General features: G+C 35.7%; 2 protein-coding genes across 6 annotated transcripts in view; both read right to left on the reverse strand.

Annotated features, from left to right (window-relative positions):
* Positions 1-11,045, reverse strand: part of mrtfaa (myocardin related transcription factor Aa) — a 47,531-nt gene extending 36,486 nt beyond the window's left edge. For all 5 annotated transcript variants that reach the window (XM_039687279.2, XM_039687276.2, XM_039687273.2 and 2 more), the window contains exons 1-3: positions 10,960-11,045; positions 8,221-8,289; positions 2,614-2,787 (exon numbers count right to left, since the gene is read on the reverse strand). In XM_039687279.2, the coding sequence (XP_039543213.2) occupies positions 2,614-2,773 (160 nt within the window). In that variant the 5' untranslated portion in view covers positions 2,774-2,787; positions 8,221-8,289; positions 10,960-11,045. The remainder of the gene's footprint in view (positions 1-2,613; positions 2,788-8,220; positions 8,290-10,959) is intronic.
* A 1,528-nt stretch (positions 11,046-12,573) lies between these two features.
* Positions 12,574-19,196, reverse strand: slc25a17 (solute carrier family 25 member 17). Its single transcript, XM_039687301.2, has 9 exons — positions 18,969-19,196; positions 18,503-18,563; positions 18,332-18,398; positions 16,377-16,528; positions 15,476-15,592; positions 15,241-15,389; positions 13,262-13,357; positions 12,969-13,054; positions 12,574-12,863 (listed from the first exon to the last, which is right to left on the reverse strand). The coding sequence occupies exons 1-9, from the start codon at positions 19,041-19,043 to the stop codon at positions 12,713-12,715; spliced, it is 954 nt and encodes a 317-aa protein (XP_039543235.2). The 5' UTR covers positions 19,044-19,196; the 3' UTR covers positions 12,574-12,712.
* Positions 19,197-19,204: the final 8 nt, after the last annotated feature.

Raw genomic sequence — 19,204 nt, forward strand, 5'->3', positions numbered from 1 at the left:
TCCAGACAGAGTAGAGTGCATGTCTGCAGCCAGACCCTTCTCTCTCGGGCCGATCCATTAGCCTGAACAAGGCACTTCAAATCAGGTCAATCAGGGTTGGTTAAAAGCATCTGCTAAATGAATACTTACTTGCAAGACTGTGTATATACGGTTAGACAATGAAACTGAAACACTTAGTTTCATACAGTTCATACAGATACAATTCTGACTTGCTCCTCCAAAACACCTCAAAGTGGCATGAAAAAATATTTAGATCTGGTGACTATCCAGGCAATGGGAATTGTTCAACTTCACTTTCATGTATATCAAACCATCTGGTCACAAGTCTTGCTCTATATGTATATGTAGGTGTATTATCATGTTTATAGCTTATATCATATCATATAGTGTTTGAAGCATTTGGTGCAGACGGTCGTCTAGAATGTTTCGGCAGTCCTAGTCAGTGAAGCGTCCATCAAGCACTATAGGGAATTCCATGATATCGCAGCCCAAACCATCACTACCACCCCGTGCTTCACTCTGGGCAGCAACAGTCCGGCTGTTAAGCTTCTCTACACCATAACTCCCATGGATATAGTAAAGATTGTGAAGTTGAACAACACATGTTTCACACTGTCCACAGCTCAAGTCCAAGATTTGCCCTGTTGGCACCAATGAAACCGACGTTTGACATTGGCACATCACATGTAACCAAAGGTTTGGCTATAGCAGCTCGACCATTAATATTGACCAAACAGTTTTGGTGGAAACAGGAGAGTCGAGGTGCACATTTAATTCTGCAGTGAGTTGGGCAACTTATGTCTTTTGGAGACAATCTGGGTTAATACTGGACAATCATTTCAGACAGCTTCCTCTTGCATCTACAGTTACTCCTGTTGGATGAAATTTGTTCTATGTGGAGATATGCCGACATTACCCTAAAAACCACAGCTCTTGATTCACCACAAAGATTTGCTGTCCTGGTCACAGATGAGCCAGTGAGAAGTTGTCCTTTTTTGAACTCTGATGCTGTATGTCTCCCATTATGTTGTGTGTATGTGCAGCTGTACTATTGCTGTGCTAAGTCAACCTTCACTCTGATGTATACTAATGTAAATTTGGGAACATTGGCCACCAGGCTGTGCTTATAACGGCGTGAAACCACCAACACTATTTGGCCAGTGTTTCAGTATCATTGTTTTTAACCCCTGTAGTACAAGTAATTTAAGGCTGACCAATACTTTTCCAGGATTTAAAAAAAAAAAAAGTATACCAAGTGCTGATAGGATCCACTGGATGGCAGTAACGACACCTCACAGATAACAGTTCCTACAACCAAATGTTCACCCTGAACATACAGAGAATGTGGGAGGCAGGTGTGGGTGTTTACAAAAATAAGCAATACAAAATAAACCATTATTAGCCAGAAGCCGGTCACCACATGCTAAACAGGTCATTGCTATGAGGCAGAACACGGTTAATCAGCTTAGCCACATGTGAGCATGTCACATTTCTGCTAATCATAACATTAGGCTTATAATATCAGATCATACCAGTGTGTTATTATGCACTTGTGCACATCAGTTGAAGCACTTTCTTTTTGTCCCGTTTATGATTTTGGTAACAATTTACAATAAGGTTCCATTAGTTAGCGAAAAAAGGAAATTCTTTTATTAATTACTCTCCCTCATATCGTTCCAAACCCGAAATACTTTTGTTCATCTTCAGAACACACAATCTTTTTCTTTTTAATGAAATCTAAGAGCTTTCTGTGCCTCTGTTGACAGCTACACAACAACCACTTTAACGCCTCAAAAGGTTCATAAAAAGATCATAAAACAAATCCATATGAATTGAGTGGTTTAGTCCAAATTTCCTAATGAGACACGATCACTTTATATGATGAACAGATTTGATCAGAATCAGATTGATCTTTGTTAATATTAGTTATTAAAAATACAACTGTTAATTGCTAGTTTGTTAGCTCCGGTCCATTAAATAATATTAACAGATACTGTATAAGCAAATGTTGAGATTAGCATTAATAAATACTTTAGAAGTTATTTTTTTCATTGTTAGTTTTTGTTATAGTAGTTAACTAATGTTAATAAATGGAACCATATTTAAGTTAAGTGTTATGATTTTGTTTACTTGATTAATGTGACTCAAGCTACATTAAAAACCAATGAGGCATTTGAAGAGACAGCAACATTACACACTAAAGAAAACTGAACATGTAAAAAAGCATAATAGTACCATTTTAAAGTAAACTAAAGCCTGTGGTAAACAAAACTTGACTTTACTTTATTTTGCTCTACAACATGATTTACACACACCCATAGCAAAACCAAGAATTTTAAAGCAGTTAAGTTCATTTTTCTAAATGTACATTTTCAAAGACAGCTTGAGGTGTAAGTGAGTGCAGTCATCTAGTTATGTTTACCACAGGCTTTATTTTATTCATAACTTTAAAAAAAACCCATTATAAAACCCCATAGGAAAATCTAGAAGGAACCAGCAGTGAATTAGACTTTCGAGTTCTAACCGCAAACCGGTACCACTCAGTTATTCAAGTTTCAGTGTTTTAAGATTTAGTGTTTAGGTGTTATTGTTTTGGCATTAAAATAAACTCACCATTCTTTCTCTCGTGAATAGGAAGCAAGTTGGGGACGGGCTGAAGAGACAGTTCTTGCAGCTCATTGGCTACGGCTTCACTCTGTGGACTGGAGGCGGAGCCTGTAGGAAGAGAAGGGGTGGGGACACTGGGACTTGACTCCTCCCCCGTAGTCGCCATGGTCAAAAACAGCCCTAAAGGAAAAAAGAGAACAGATTATTAAAAACAATTATATTAGTCATTCACCGTTAACCTACTTTATACTTTTATGCTATTTTTTAGTAGGCTAATGTCCCTTTAAAGCAGCACTATGTTGTTTTCCAAAATCCTTGAGATGGAACATCGACTTACAATAGGTTGATACGTCTGCCATAGCTTGTAAACGTGAGCTACGCAATCTTTTGACGTTTATCCTAGTGTAACCATGACAGATTTTACGACAGTAGTAGAAGATAATACTGTTTCCCAACTGTAGGGGGACCCAGAGAGCAAAATTTCAAAAATAACATAATGCTGCTTTAAAGGGAACAAAGTAATTTCTGACAACAGTTTATGTATGTAAAAGGATATTTTCCAGGAAAAAAGTACAACATTGTGAATATGACCTTTAGTTTCAAAAAGAAAAGAGGCATTCATCTCAGAATGTGTGTGTGTAGTGAAGAGATATGATCTCACTGCAACAGGAAAAAAAAACAAAACAGTGGTAACACGAACTCTGCAAGCATTTTAAGCAGATGACAAACACCATCACCATGGTAACATGTTATAACACTTCACATGCAGAAAGCAGCATCTTTGCAGTGACAGGTTGCGAAGGAATCAACACTGAGTCAGAAATTCAGTCATGGCAACATTTGCTAATGGGCTTCACTTTTTCCAACCATCAACTTCCAATGTTAGAAATCTTGAAAGATCATTTGAAAATCGAGAGCGTGTCTGCTCTGACCTTTACATATTCTGTGTCATGGTGAAATGTACCGGTCAAACCTAAAGCTCAGATTACACTTTTTACACTCAATTACAGAACCTGAAAGATAGTTTCAGGTGCTGAATGGGACAATATTTTTTTGTTTAAATGTTCAAAAGCAGAATATTAGAATGTATTCAACATCTATAACATTTTGAATATTGAAAAAAATGTCTCATTTCTCAGCAATATCTACATTTGAATTTTAGATTGCCAGAAATATCAAGAACACTCAAAAAATGTGAATTTTAGAATGTCTGCACTCTGCAACATCTTGAACATTGGAATGTTCAAAAACTAAATTTTAGAATGTCTGCATCATCTGGAAAATTTAAATGTTCAAAAGCAGAATTGAAGAATGACAGCATAATCCGTTTAAAAAAAAAAAAAAGTAATGTACATTTTAAGACCACTGTGGTGAAAAATAAAAATCAAGTTTTCAAATGTTGTTTATTTGTGGTGTGTTTTTAATATGCTACATAAAATATGTGCAAATAAGTCAACACCATTGCCGAGTATTTATCTTCTTTAAAACTGCAGTGAACCAAAGAGTCTCAAAACGCAGTTTGAGATCGCTGGTTTCTTGCGTCACAAACTACCTTGTAACTAATCACATGGCTTTAGCATAACTTACATTCTCTGAACTTTATTACTGTTTATTTTTGGTTGGGTACATTTAGCAATATAGTGAGTGATTTATGTATATGATGAGATGTTATGATGAACGTGTTGCATTCAAGCTATTTTAAGACATTAAGAGGTTTAAATATGTCATTTTGGTGCTCAAATATGAGTTTTAAGGGATTAAATTATTGACTACAGGGGATGCATGTTAAAAAAAAAGCATAACATGTAGAAAATATCGTTAACGTAATACTGTATAATCAGAATTGTGTACAAAATTTTGGATCTGTCAAGATGGAATATGGAAAATGTCCTGAATAATTTATTGTAATTGCTACAAGTAAGACCTGGACAATTTGAAATATTCTACAATGCATCACTGTGTTTTTAACATCCAGAAAGCATTCACAGACTTCTCATATTGAATGATATTTCAATGAAAATGCCTAAAGCTCTCCATCAGAACTGATCTCAAGTTACAAAATCCCCTCTTCAAAAAAAAGATCATTGCCAGATCCTATCACTTTACTTTGAATAATAGGGAAATAACATTGTTAATTCAGCTAGTTTACTGAGAAGTTGCAAGCATCAACAAAGCTTCAAACTCAATTAATTTAGTTTATTTCATTGGTAAAGCATGTTTCGTTCTGTTCTCATCTAACAATGACATGAATCACAAATGAAAATGTCAGTGGATTTCATTGTAGTAAGGCTTCTCACTGAGTTCTATATGATTTGATGGTGTTATTTGTCCTGTTTAATATGAAAAAGCTACATTAAGATATCCTAAACAATCTTATTTTGTGGAATAGAAAAAGTCATCCGGATCAAACTATCCCTCTACACTGAGCGTTAGCAGAAAACAAAACACTGTTGCAGAACAAGAGAATTGGTTTTGATAGAAGGAGTGTCAGGTGCTTTCAGAAACGCATTTCTCTCCACAGGGATCGAGTACAGATATAAAGAGAGGAGCAGATAACAGCTTAGTCATGTGCCGAGTGAGTCACACAAAACACACACACATTAGTTCTCATCAGGCCATCTGAGCAAAACAGTGCTGCTGGAATATATTGCCATGGTGATGAATGATGTCACAATGGGAAAACATGATTGACAGGTGCATTCTGTGTTTACATCTCAGATTCTCAGCACTGCAGTAAAATTGTTTTGCAAACTCATTTGTTTCTCTGTAATATGCTTTTTTTTCTTCCCTTTTATTGGATCACAGAACATTTCTGTGAAGTAATACTAAAAATATGAGTGGGAGTATTTGTGGTAAGAGAAATGTGCTGAGAGCGACGATGAACACAGGGAAGTTTGGAAAAAGGGACTGCAAAACACCAGATGTACTGTTTGGGCCAGAATGTGAATTTATATAGATATAGATGTATAGAGATTTACATATATAGCCCCAAATCAGCCTATTAGAATAATTTCTGAGAGATCATGTTACTACGGAGGCGTATTGCATTCACTTGAAGAAAAAAAATCTACTCTGTTTTTCTGAATTAACGAGTTAATTTTTCATGAGAGAAAAAAAATTGCTCTGTTTTTCTGAATTAATGAGTTAATTTTTCTTGAGAAAAAAAGTTTTTGCTCTGTTTTTCTGAATTAACGAGTTAATTTTTCATGGATTTTTTTTTTTTTGCTCTCTTTTTCTGAATTAACGAGTTAATTCAGAAAAACAGAGCAAAAACTTTTTTCTCACGAAACATTAACTCATTAATTCAGAAAAACAGAGCAAACATTTTTTTCTCATGAAAAATTAACTCATTAATTCAGAAAAACAGAGCAAAAACTTTTTTTTCTCATGAAAAATTAACTCGTTAATTCAGAAAAACAGAGCAAAAAAATTCTCTCATGAAAAATTAACTCATTAATTCGGAAAAACAGAGCAATTTTTTTTCTCATGAAAAATTAACTCGTTAATTCAGAAAAACAGAGTAGATTTTTTTTCTTCAAGTGAATGCAATACGCCTCCGTATGTTACACTCAAGAATGGAGTAATGATGCCAAAAATTCAGCTTTACCATCACAGGAATACATTGTTTAAAAAGATTCTAATAAAAATCATTTATTTTAAATTATAATAATATTTCTTGATATTACATTTTTTGCGTTAATAAACAAATAAATGCAGCCTTGATGAGCAGGATGGGTGGATGAATGGAACTGAGACATCCTGACTCTGACATCCAACACACACTCACGATAATTACACTATACACTTACACAAAATGTAAATGATTTATTGATCTTTATGGGAAACTGATGCTCAACTGCTGGGAACATATTGCACTTACTGACATCACTAATCGTACATCACTTTGAAGATTGCTGCTTCCCCTGCTAACCCAGAAGTTAGTCTTTCCAATATACTCCCAGAAAAAAGACAATCCAATTAAAAAAATTCTGGGGGTTTTGGCTACTTTTATGGGTGAGGAATGGAATCAGCATTAGCAAGGTCTTTCCCCTCAGGTCTTTGAGTTGTAAAACTGTGGTCAAGTTTCTTATTTTGACTATCGTGGTCAGGGACATTTCCATTCTCTCCGGTATAAATTATCCCTCTACAAATACACTTTGGCCTTATTAATGGCTTCAACAGCAGGCAGTTGGATGGTTGTTTCTTCTGTTTATGAAGCTAAACACGTGAGGCATAGACAAGTCAACATCATATTAAGACTACACACATCGCCAAAAGATGAGGTCACGGAGTCAGAATATCATGCCGTGTGCCTGGTGTCTCTCCAAAGTGGCAGCTGGCTAATCTATGCTAGAAACGGCCAGGCCAACAGTATCCATGTGGCCTGAAAGCCCAACTGAATTTGTCTGTTTTTGTTTTTGTTTTCCTGAGATATATCAGATTACAAATGCAAAATGGGATGCGCATGGTGTTTCAAGTTGACTTTTACGCCTAGGCTACATGAATACAAACTAGGGCTGGGTTAGATTTCGATTCACAAGCTTGTGATTCCTTTTATTTCAATTTAACTTATTATTATTTATTATCTGTCAACAAAAGCTGTAACCCTGTAAATTGGTACATGACTATTAAAGGTTACAATTAGTTGATTTGTGTAAAAATAAATGCCTTTTAAATTATGCAATTATGGTTCTAATCTAAGTCGAATTTTTAAACATAAACATTTAAAGGTGGCTGTCAAAAGCTTGTTTTCATGACAGATTTATTCAAACATATGAAATATTGTAGAATATTGTTAACTTTTCAAGCTAACTAACACGTTTATGGTCACTGAATGCTTTCCTGAGGTAAATGTAATGTTATGTGACACATTGTTTACAAGCTAGTTTATTGACATCTCGCCACAGTTGAAATGCTAATACGTTGATTGCACGCAGCCTCTATTTTGAAATGGCTCCAGTGGGAAGAAAACCCGAAGCGTCACCTTTAATCATAGGAGAGTCGCGAAAGCGATGGCGTATTGTTGTGTTTAATGTAGAAATTTGTTATTCTAAAAATGTACATACATTTCTTTCATAGTTTAGACTATATACAGTGAAATTTATAAATACAATTTTATATATAAATTCAGAACATAAAAAAGAAGCAGGAACGAACTATATACATATCCTATATTGGATATTAACATCTAAAAGTTTAAATCGCGGCAGCAGCTTCAGGTTGATACAGTCCAAGACATCATTGTCTATCTGTACTTCCGGGATTCTTACCACCAGAGCCTCGCTTTCGATTTCAAAATGGCAGCTGTGTAAAATCAGCGTATTGAGCGATAACATGAGACATGATACGAATTACGCTAAGTTGTACAGTATCTTTCAACATACCTTCTGATGTTCATTCATGTTTATTTCATGCAACGCAACAGTGTAAAGCGGAAGAGAGGACCAATTCACATGCCGTTTGAACTATATTAACCTACTACGCCAAATTAAAGAGCATATCAGGGTTTGGGGATGAATGGCATATGCAAAACAGCAGTAAAATAAATAAGAGGAGCTGTGAGGTGGAAAATACCCAGAGATGTTTATGTGTAGGTGCCTTTGATTCAATTACCTGAATTATTCCCTGTTCAAAAGAGTCCGGACTCGGAGTAATTCCATATCAGGTGTGACACACCACCAACTACAAGAAGGAAAATAGAAAAAGAAAGAGCAACAGATTAGTTAATAAAAACATGGTCACACTTTTGTTTAGACTCCAATTCTCAGAATTAACTGACTTTTGCCTCAATAAACTCCTAATTACTGCCTAATAGATAGTAAGGTTGTTGTTAAGTTAAGGGATGTAGAATATGGCCAAGCAGAATAAGGCATTGATATGTGCTTGCTTTATACTAATAAATAACATATATTCTAGTGATATGCATGCAAACAAGCAACTAGTTAATAGTGAAATTGGGCCCAAAACTAAAGTGTTACCAAAAACATATCTGAGATCTGGTTACATTAGGGGTATTAGGTAAAAACATCATCAGGATTCAACAATAAGGATTTGCCAGTAGTTTATTTTTTACTCACCATGTCAACATTTTCACTGACCCCACCACAAAAGAATGATTTATTTTAATATATTTCATTTTAATAAATATTTTAGAAATATTCATATTTTTCTTCACAAGATTTTTCTTTAAACTACATAACAAAAAGCTGGAAATCAGCTAACAATCATTTCCCACAAAACCCTCATCCGTGTTAACAAGCTAGATAACATTGCTGTTGCAAATTCTGCTGATTTGTCACAAAGATAATGTGCAATACGTAACAGAAAGCAAAAAGCTTGCAAGTTAGCAAAAAAGTTCAATCAATTCAAGATTTTCAGCACCAACAGTGTTATTTTACTATTATTTATATAATATTATTAATAATAATGTTCATGTTCACTTTGATATTAGTTTAAGTCATTTTTATTAAGTTTTGTTTTATATTTTTATATCAGTTTTAGTCATTTTAGAACTTCAACTTATTTCAGCTTTTTGCCGAGGCAAAATTTCTAGTTTTCAAGTTTAAGTTTAACCTTATAACTATATATTTTTTTCAGCCTTATTTCAATTACAGAAAATATTCTTTTAGTAGTTTTAGTTAACAATAACAACACTAGTATCAACAGGCCTCAAACTCGTTAAGCCGTTCACACCAAGGATGATGATAACACAAACAATAATGATAAAGATATAGTACTAAAAATCAATCTACATTTTAAAGAATAGCAACTATTATAACAACTATAATGATAACTTTATTTTTTTTTAGTTATCATTCTTGATGTAAACAGACACTGGCCCTCACCCTCTCTCATTGAGCCCTATTTACACAATATCAGTATAGACTGTAGTATAGCCTTTTTTTTTTTTGTTGTAACACATTAGGTTTTGTTGCATAGAGGCATGTTCTAAGTTCAATAAAAGCTTTATCAACAGCATGCCACAGAAAATCATTTTGACTCGTCATCTCTCAGTAGGCACAAAGATTCTTAACACAGACCCACATCCAGACATTAGAATTAAGACGATAGAGCATAACTAGAAGTCTATCCACATAGAAGAGCCATGCCAAAATTAAAAGGATAAATTAGACAATTTTAGCAGAATAATTAATGTGCTTTATCAAAAGTACAAGCTGCACATTTCTGCTGCTGATAAAGTTGAACTTCAACATTCCTTGAAACCTGAGCTGCAAGACAAAAGCACAAGTATTAGTGACTAAAAAGAGGCAGGCACAAGAAACATATTACAGAAATAAGTGAGGACTGTTGTTTTTATCATTTTAAGCTGGTTTGCCTTAAAATGTCTATAAGTGTGTAAAACGCAGAAGTTGGAGTTCATTTTGTCCCACTTTATTTAGTCACTATGAATCATCAGCTGACCTAGTTGATACACACACACAGTGTGTGAAGTAGAAGGCATGCCTGTTGATCACAAAACTGTGTGGTATTATTGTGTATGTTAAATCTCATATAATGTTTCCAACCCGCACTTAAAATGCTGAGGTGACAAAGACAGATCAATAAATATTTCGCATCATGCATTACACCTCAAAACACTTAAAACCCATTTATTTTACTTTTAATTTATTTTATTAATACTTTTTTAATTTAGATATATTTATCACAAACATATTTATGTTTATATATATATATATATATATATTCTTTTTATATATTTTTTTTAATTAAAATTTTTAATTAAAAAAAGTAAGAAATACTCACATGGAATTTGGATACCACATTCACATACACTAAGATATTGCACGTGGTATGATAATACCATAAATGTCAAAATAAACTATTTGGTATTGTTTGTATTATTTACCATGGTATCCTGTCCAAAAACAAAACATATGGCAGCATAACCATGGTACTTTTGGCAAAAGAACACACTTCAAAAGCTTTAAATAACATGTTCTAAGAGCTGACATTATATGCAAACTCACCTAACGACAGATGCATTCAATAATAAAATAAAGACACCATGTCATGATGCACGTTACATAACTTCACAGCATCAGGACCACAAGCACCCTCCTATGCCCACTGTGGTCAAGGTGACCTGTATCCCTTTTAATCTTCAGTCATACCCAGGACAAACCCCAAAAATATGCTGTCTCACCCAGCAAACATATGGCACAGTCTCCTGCCAAACAAACTCAAGACCATGTGCTTGTTCCCAACTACACAATGCAACTTCCAGCAAGCTCATGATGCAATATTAAACAACCTGAAAATATTGGAATAAAAACCTGCATCTGCACAGCGGTAGCGCGTCAAACCAAGGCATAAATGTAAAAGTTGTCTTACTTTACAATGGTTGATTCATCTCATCATCTATTGGTATTCCAGTGGTATGGACTTCACTAATCGTTTCCGATATCCAGCAAACTTCAACCGGAACCCCGCCCATTTTTTGTGATCCATCCAATAGTTGGCGAGTACTGAGAAGACTGGCATTGCAAATAACCAATAGGCTCATTTGAATGACTTCCGTGACAGGGACAACAAAGAGGTCGACTGTGTTGAACGATGACCTTCTAAACCAATCACATCACTGCTCACAGTTCTCGGTGCAATCTGAGAGCCAATCGGAATGCTCACCGGTTTAGGGTGGGAGCTCAGCGTTGAGATTTACCAAATGGTAAAATGAAAGTTAGTTTGTACGTCATTTACAAAATAAAATAAAAAATCTTATATGTTAAATACTATATACTTTAAAGTGTACAAAAATCTCCAATAACATAAAAAAGTTTTTTTTTTGTGGTCAATAATGGAGGATTCTGCTTTTGTCTGTTAGTTTCCAAACAAACAAATCAACAATGATGATAATTCAATTATTTAAAAAAAAAATACATTAATGAGTCACTAAAATCATTGAGCCTTGGAAAATTCTCTACTCTTTGAGTTGACGAACAGCGCAAGAAAAGCGATATACTGCCACCTGCTGGCCAATTTATGCAATTATCTATTTGTCTGTCCCCATCAATATTAAGGTTTCACGTTTCACTTGAAATGAATGCACACGACTCCATTTTGTACCACATTATCATTGATCAATTATTTTATTGTAATATATATATATATATATATTACACAAATTTTGTGTGACATCAATTATAAAATTAAAAGAGTTATCAATTTATACAATATCTAAGTATTTATAGTTTGAATCATCTGACTAGGTTTGGGATTATTAATATATTAATCAATCAATGTTAATATTCATTCTGACATTCAAGGAAAAAAAAAACATCCACATTTTACATTCATAAACATCTGTAACTGTATGCTGATGAGTCCACTTACATTTCAGTAGTGTGGACATCAGCACTGAGAGACTTTTGAAATACTTTTACTGTCTAAATGCATACTAATCTCAGTATGGATTCCCATGAGTCTGTGAAGCATGCATGTAATCCTCAAGTGTCTTGCAGTTTCTGTGTACAAGTGCAACATTCAGAGTTCAGATGTGGTGATTCTGACTCACTAACTGGTTATTTCAGTCTCTTTTCAAGAAAGATAAAAATACAATATTTTAAAGTTTAGGCTGTAGACTTTTTAGGTTAAAGGTCTGTTTCAGTCTCAGTGGCTTGGAGTTGTCAAGTACCACTTAAACATAACCAGAAAAACCAGCCTGGGCAGCGTTTCTCATGAGTATCGTGAGCCTATATTGATCATAGAGATCATTGGTGGTAATTGTTCTATGATTAATTTAGGCTTACGATACGAAACGCAGCCCTGGTTGTATATCAAGTATATATTGTATATATGATACATCAATGCAGGAGGGTTGATCTGAGATCAGGGTCCATTGTTGACAGCAATGATCTCTCTCACAAAACAGATCCGTCATCAGCATTACATTCATTTGACACTTTGTATCTGGACTGGTATTCGTAAACAAGGTTAGTTCAAAATACTAAATCAAATAGAGACCAGGGCTTTAAGGCAACGTTGCATTAATATAGTACTGTATATTTCATCCATTTATAAAACACACATCATTTGACCACTGCTCAACACACAAGGACTCATGTCAGCGTGTGAAGTTCCTAAGACATCAGTGGGACATCACTGTGCGTTTGACCCCCATGACCCTGAAGGTGGTGTTGGCAATCTTCTCGTACAGCAAGAACATCAGTGCGGCAGTGAGGACCGTCTGAAGCAGCTTCGCCTCCAGGCCTTTGAACAATCCCAGCATGCCCCACTTCCTGCAGTAAATCAATCAACAAACATGTCAGTTTTACAGGAGGCGTTCAGTGTGAGTAAGCTACTAAAAATGAGCTGCAGAGTGGAATACGTGTGTGTTATTGCACCTGACTCTATTGATGAGCAGATACATGACAGATCTCAGGCTATTCAGGAGTTTGGACCGATCTGCAGGCCTGCCATGCTGTCCGAACTGAACACAGAGGAACAGGACAGTTTAAATAGACCATATTATCAGTACACAAACAAAATAAAAAACAAAATTTTGGATATCAAAAAAGACATTTTCTTTTGAAAAAGTATGAATTAATTTTAAAACTTGTCTTTCTTAGTGACCCCAAACCTTTGAATGAATGAGACCTGCTTGGGTAAATATAATCCAAATGTATTCTGGTCTTACCCGTAGAACAGACTGAACTGTCTGTAGTGGGTAGGTTATGGTGGTTGCTATGGCTTTAGCAATGGCTCCAATAAGAAACACCTCCAATGAGGACAGCTATTAACAATCAGACAGACTCATAGTGAAACATATCAATTAAAATGAAAATCAATCATTTCAATCTCAATTTAAACCCATTTACCCATCAACACAGAGGAAACAGCACATTTAAAGTGTTAGTTCACCCAAAAATGAAAATTCTGTCGGTAATTACTCACCCTCATGTGGTTCCAACCCCGTTAGACTTTTGTTCATCTTCGGAATACAAATTAAAATATGTTTAATGAAATCTGAGAGCCGGATCACTCCATAGGCTGTCTCCTGCATGCGTCGTGGTGCTCTCGTGAACCCACTCTTCAGTGAGAAAATGAATAGTTGAATAAAGTCATTATTTTTGTTTGTTTTTTGCGCACAGAAATTATTCTCGACGCTAAATAAACTTAAGGTTGAGTCACTATAGTCACTTGGACTATTTTAACGATGTCTTTAATAACTTTTCTGGGCCGGCAAGTTTCAATCCTATAGAAGCCTATGGAGAAGTGATCCAGCTCTTAGATTTCATCAATAATAATTTAATTTGTGTTCCGACGATGAACGAAAGTCTTACGGGGTTGGAACAACATGAGGGTGAGTAATTACTGACAGAATTTTTATTTTTGGGTGAACTAACCCTGTTTGCTTAAAGGATTAGTTCACTTTTGAAAAAACTTTTGTTGATAATTTACCTCACCCCCATGTCATCCAAGATGTCCATGTCTTTCTTTCCTCAGTCGAAAAGAAATTTAGGTTTTTGATGAAAACATTCCAGGATTTTTCTCCATATAATGGACTTCAATGGGAACCGGATGGTTCAAGTATCAAAAGACGATTAATAACTGTTTCAGATGCAGCTTCAAATGTCTTTAAACGATATCAGACGATGAATAAGGGTCTTATCATGCGAAACGATCGGCTATTTCAAAACTTATTTCAAAAATGTAACTTTTCTAAGGACAAATGCTAGCCTTGCTCTATTCTGTGAGGCGCGTTTGCAACGTCACGTATTACGTAATTACGTTCAAAAGGTCACGGGCGACGTAGCCGGAAGTACAGAATCAAAATCGTCCGACATCGTTGTTTTTCCTTTTAATTCCTTTTTTTGTAAACGGTGTTTGAGTTAGTTTGCACGTTCAACTTGTAAACACTGACTCTGTACTTCTGGCTACGTCGCCCGTGACCTTTTGAACGTAATTACGTAATACGTGACGTTGCAAACGCGCCTCACAGAATATAGCATGGCTAGCATTTGTCCTTAGAAAAGTTAAATTTTTGGAATAAGTTTTGAAATAACCGATCGTTTCGCATGATAAGACCCTTATTCATCGTCTGATATCGTTTAAAGACATTTGAAGCTGCATCTGAAACAGTTATTAATCGTCTTTTGATACTTGAACCATCCGGTTCCCATTGAAGTCCATTATATGGAGAAAAATCCTGGAATGTTTTCATCAAAAACCTAAATTTCTTTTCGACTGAGGAAAGAAAGACATGGACATCTTGGATGACATGGGGGTGAGTAAATTATCAGCAAAAGTTTTTTCAAAAGTGAACTAATCCTTTAATCGTATTGCTATACCACTATGGTATCAATACACTATCTGTGTTGTGGTTCACTCATCCTCGACAGATGCTCGCTCATGAGCGCTGATCTGAATGAGCAGATCCACTCTAACATTTCTAATCATCATTTACACACTCTACGGTTACTGTTTCCCAGGCAACAGAGATCTTGTGAACAGACTCATCTGTTTATTCGTGTGCTGCCATAATCGGGTCTGCTGAGAAAAACCTCTAAATGAAGATAATCCATTACTGTATTGTCTTTTATATTGTACGTTTCAGACTAACTTTAGGACATTATAAAAGAAGTCCCCAGAATGTTTTTGTATCAGTAGTCTAACCTGTCTGTTCACGCCCCTCAGGAGATGCCTTTTCAGACCCTCGTAGAGCATGAACTGCACAGCTGGATTGAGCACCAGCAGCAGGGAGGGAAACGTCCCGTTCCATAACGCTCCCACTCCTTCCTGCTGCATGATCTGTACAAACGCATCTGAGGAGAGACAGCCAGGTCAACTAATGATATCACACATGTTAATTAAAGGGAATGCATTTAGTATCATGTCTGATATATTTTACCCATAATTCCTCTGTAGTGTGTGGGCTGTATGTCCTCATTTCTGAATTTCGCACCCTGCAGTTTCAGTCTGGTATTGACTACCCAGAGTGGAGTGGTCACAAGAACATTCACTACACCTAAAGGCAGACAGTTAGCTTGATTTTAGTCCTAGCACAAGCTACAGTACATGCATATAGTAGAAGATGAGAAAACATGAAAAAATAAATAAATAAACATTTTATATAATTTAATACCATTGCCAAAAATAATTTAAATATATACACTACTGGCCTAAAGTTTGGAATAAATCAAGATTGTTTTTATGTTTTAGAAAGAAGTCTCTTATGCTCACCAAGGCAGCATTTATTTGATGATCATAACTACAATAAAAACAGTAATTTTGTGAAATATTATTGCAATTTCAAATAACTGTTTTCTACTTTAATACATAATTTATTCCTGTAATGTCAAAGCAGAATTTTCAGCATCATTGCGCCAGTCGTCAGCGTCACATGATCTTTCAGAAATCATTAAATATGATGATTTGGTGTTCCATTATATGTTCCGTTATTTTATAAACCATTATAAAATAACACTGCTTTTATTTTTATTTTTCAGGATGCATTCAATTGATTAAAAGTGACATGTTATACATGTTATCGTTTCTATTTGAAATTAATGCTGTTGTTTGTATTAAATATTAAATAAAATTTATTCAAACAAAAGTTAATCAAACATTTATTCATTTTAAATGATAATATGTCATAATATTACTGTTTTTTTACTGTAATTATGATCAAATATCATGGGGCAATTGTGGCTTAATGGTTCCAGAGTGAGACCTCTTGTAATGTAAAGGGAAATTGAGCTTTCCTGCAAATTAATGAGAAGCACATACAGAACATTTTCAAATAAGCAAACCTGCAGCAACGCCAATGATGAGGTCTCGCCCTGGCGTTGACCTCTGACCTTGCAGCCAGGTGGCCTTCAGACTATGGAAACAATAAAAGTAGACGAAGTTTGAGCAACAGAGGCTGCAGATTACAGGAAACCAGCCTCTATATGGAGCTAACCTGGGGAGAGAGAGAGAGAGAGAGAGAGAGAGAGAGAGAGAGAGAGAGTCAGTCCTGTCAGTCCTGGGCCCTGACCGTCAACCTCCAAAAAACTAGAGTCATGATGTTCCAGAAACGCTCCAGATCTCAGGGACCAACACACACATTCACACTATCACACAGAACCATCGAGAGCACAAAAACATACACTTACCTCGGCCTGAAAATAACTCCAACTGGCAACTTTACTTTGGCTGTGAATGAACTCAAAGAGAAAGCTCAAAGGGCTTTCTATGCCATAAAAAGATCAATCAAAATTGACATCCCAATCCAAATTTGGCTCAAACTTTTCAAATCCATAATTGAACCAATTGTTTTATATGGCAGTGAAGTGTGGGGTCCTTCTAACAAATTTGATCTCTTAAACTGGGAAAAACATCCAATTGAAACTCTACATTTAGATTTTTGTAAACGAATACTCAAAGTCCAAAGAAAGACACCAAACAACGGATGCAGGGCAGAATTAGGCCAATACCCTCTCCTTCTAAACATCCAAAAAAGAGCCATCAAATTCTGGAAACACCTAAAAACAAGCGACCCCAACACATACCATTACCAAGCCCTAAAACACCAAGAGCTGAGCATAGCGAGGAGTCCCCTGTGCCAGCTGGTGCTGAGACTGACTGGGCTCTCTCCTGCAGAGATCAGCTCGCCTCAGCACACACACACACACTCACACACATTCGGCCCGCACAAATTATCAACACAGAACAAGACAAGTACATCACCCATTGGACAAACACCATTAAAAACCAACACAAACTGGAATGTTATTCGGCACTAAATCGAGAGTACACCGTTGCGAACTACCTGAGCACAGTGAGTGATGTGAGACTCAGGAAAACCCTGACGATTTACAGACTCAGCGAGCACAGCCTGGCCATCGAGACGGGCCGGCGCAGACAGACCTGGCTCTCCCGTGAGGACAGACTCTGCCCGCACTGCACCCTGGGAGTGACGGAGACCGAGCTGCACTTCCTCACAGAATGCCCAAAATATGAACACATTAGAGACCACTATTACCCCAAAATTAATAATATATTTCCCCAATTTAACACCTGTAATCCGACCCAAAAACTTTGTTTCATTCTTGGCGAAGAAGCCAAATGCTCAAATATAGCTGCAAAATTTGTAGCATCCTGCCACATCCTGAGGGACGACCAGAAACCAGCAAACATACACTAAACACACACTCACTCACAGCCTAAGACCTACACACATGTATATAATGTTCAATATTTTTCTTTTTATGTATATATATACATATATATATATATATATGATTTCTAAATCCATTTTATTTTATTTATTAATCTGTTCATTTTATTATTATTATTGTTTTATGATATCAGTTTTAATATTTTGTGTACTAAATGTTCCAAATCATTTTCTATGTTGTTTTGACGCTTTGGCAATACAAAATGTATTTTTTGTCATGCCAATAAAGCTTTCTGAATTGAATTGAATTGAATTGAGAGATGGGAGCGCTATGGGATTGTTTTTTATTTTTTATTTTATATATATATATATATATATAGATGACTTCTAAATCCATTTAGAGAGAGAGAGAGAGAGAGAGAGAGAGAGAGAGAGAGAGAGAGAGAGAGAGAGAGAGAGAGAGAGAGAGAGAGAGAGAGAGAGAGAGATAGAGAGAGAGAGAGAGAGAGAGAGATAGAGAGAGAGAGGGTTATTGGTTATGCTTGCAACTTAAAATAAAATGAAAAAGACCTTACGGCTTGATTTAATGCATGTGAAATAACTTACAGACCCTCTTCCTTGATGATCTCTGACAGAATGGCTGGAGTAGATTTGGCTTTCCGCTTTTCATCAACTGCACAGAAACAGAAAGAAATAGGGTCACATATTTTGAAACACAGAAACCAGAATATAAAGGAGCAAAAAGGAAATCAAAAATCAATGTGATTCACTGTTTACCTTGCAGCCGAAGCCGAGCTGTGTCAAGAGGAAAGAAAACAGTCATTGCTGTAACACTGCCCTGCAAACAAATGACTCATATTAAAAACATTATATATATATATATATATGTGTGTGTGTGTGTGTGTGTGTGCATAAGTATATAATATATAGTATTGCAACTATAGTATAGTAACTGCAAATTTATATATATATATAGTGCAAATGTACTATATTAAATTTGTTTGTATCACATTTAATATGCTGACTTTAAAGGTCCGAAGCAATTTAAATCCACGTTTTATAAACACTTATTGGTTTATTGATTTTTCCTTGAATTGTTTTTAATGTTGTCGTGCAGCAGGTGGACGTCAGAAAAGCGGACCAACATGTGTGATAACTACACGTGTCATCATTCAAAAATCCGTAAACGAGATCATATAAAAACCTTACAGATGTAACGTGATCATGTAAAGCTGAGTTTTACCATCGCACCGGCGACTGCATGCACGAGACTCTCGTATGAAAAAACATCCAGGAGTTTCAGATCTTTGGATCCCATCCTCGAAAACTGGAAAATGCAGCTGCAAAGTGACTTTTCCCCTAATTTATGTAGATAACAAACAAAATATATGGCTTCTGAGTTCAGAATTGGGAATGAAAGCTCCAAAAGAGATTTCCCTGTCAACACCAAACTGATCAACTTCCGGGTCCGTTTGAGTT

This window comes from Pimephales promelas, chromosome 3 (genome assembly GCF_988280905.1).
Source record: "Pimephales promelas chromosome 3, fPimPro1.hap1.1, whole genome shotgun sequence".
Lineage (NCBI taxonomy): Eukaryota > Metazoa > Chordata > Actinopteri > Cypriniformes > Leuciscidae > Pimephales > Pimephales promelas.

What these genes read in the sequence shown, in the direction of transcription:
- slc25a17 (XM_039687301.2), bottom strand. Translation starts at nt 19,043, where the DNA reads ATGGGATCCAAAGATCTGAAACTCCTGGATGTTTTTTCATACGAGAGT. An exon ending in ATCATCAAGGAAGAGGGTCT is followed by an intron (nt 16,529 to 18,331) that starts GTAAGTTATTTC and finishes CTCTCTCCCCAG; the next exon opens with GTTAGCTCCATATAGAGGCT. An exon ending in CATCATTGGCGTTGCTGCAG is followed by an intron (nt 15,593 to 16,376) that starts GTTTGCTTATTT and finishes GTCTGCCTTTAG; the next exon opens with GTGTAGTGAATGTTCTTGTG.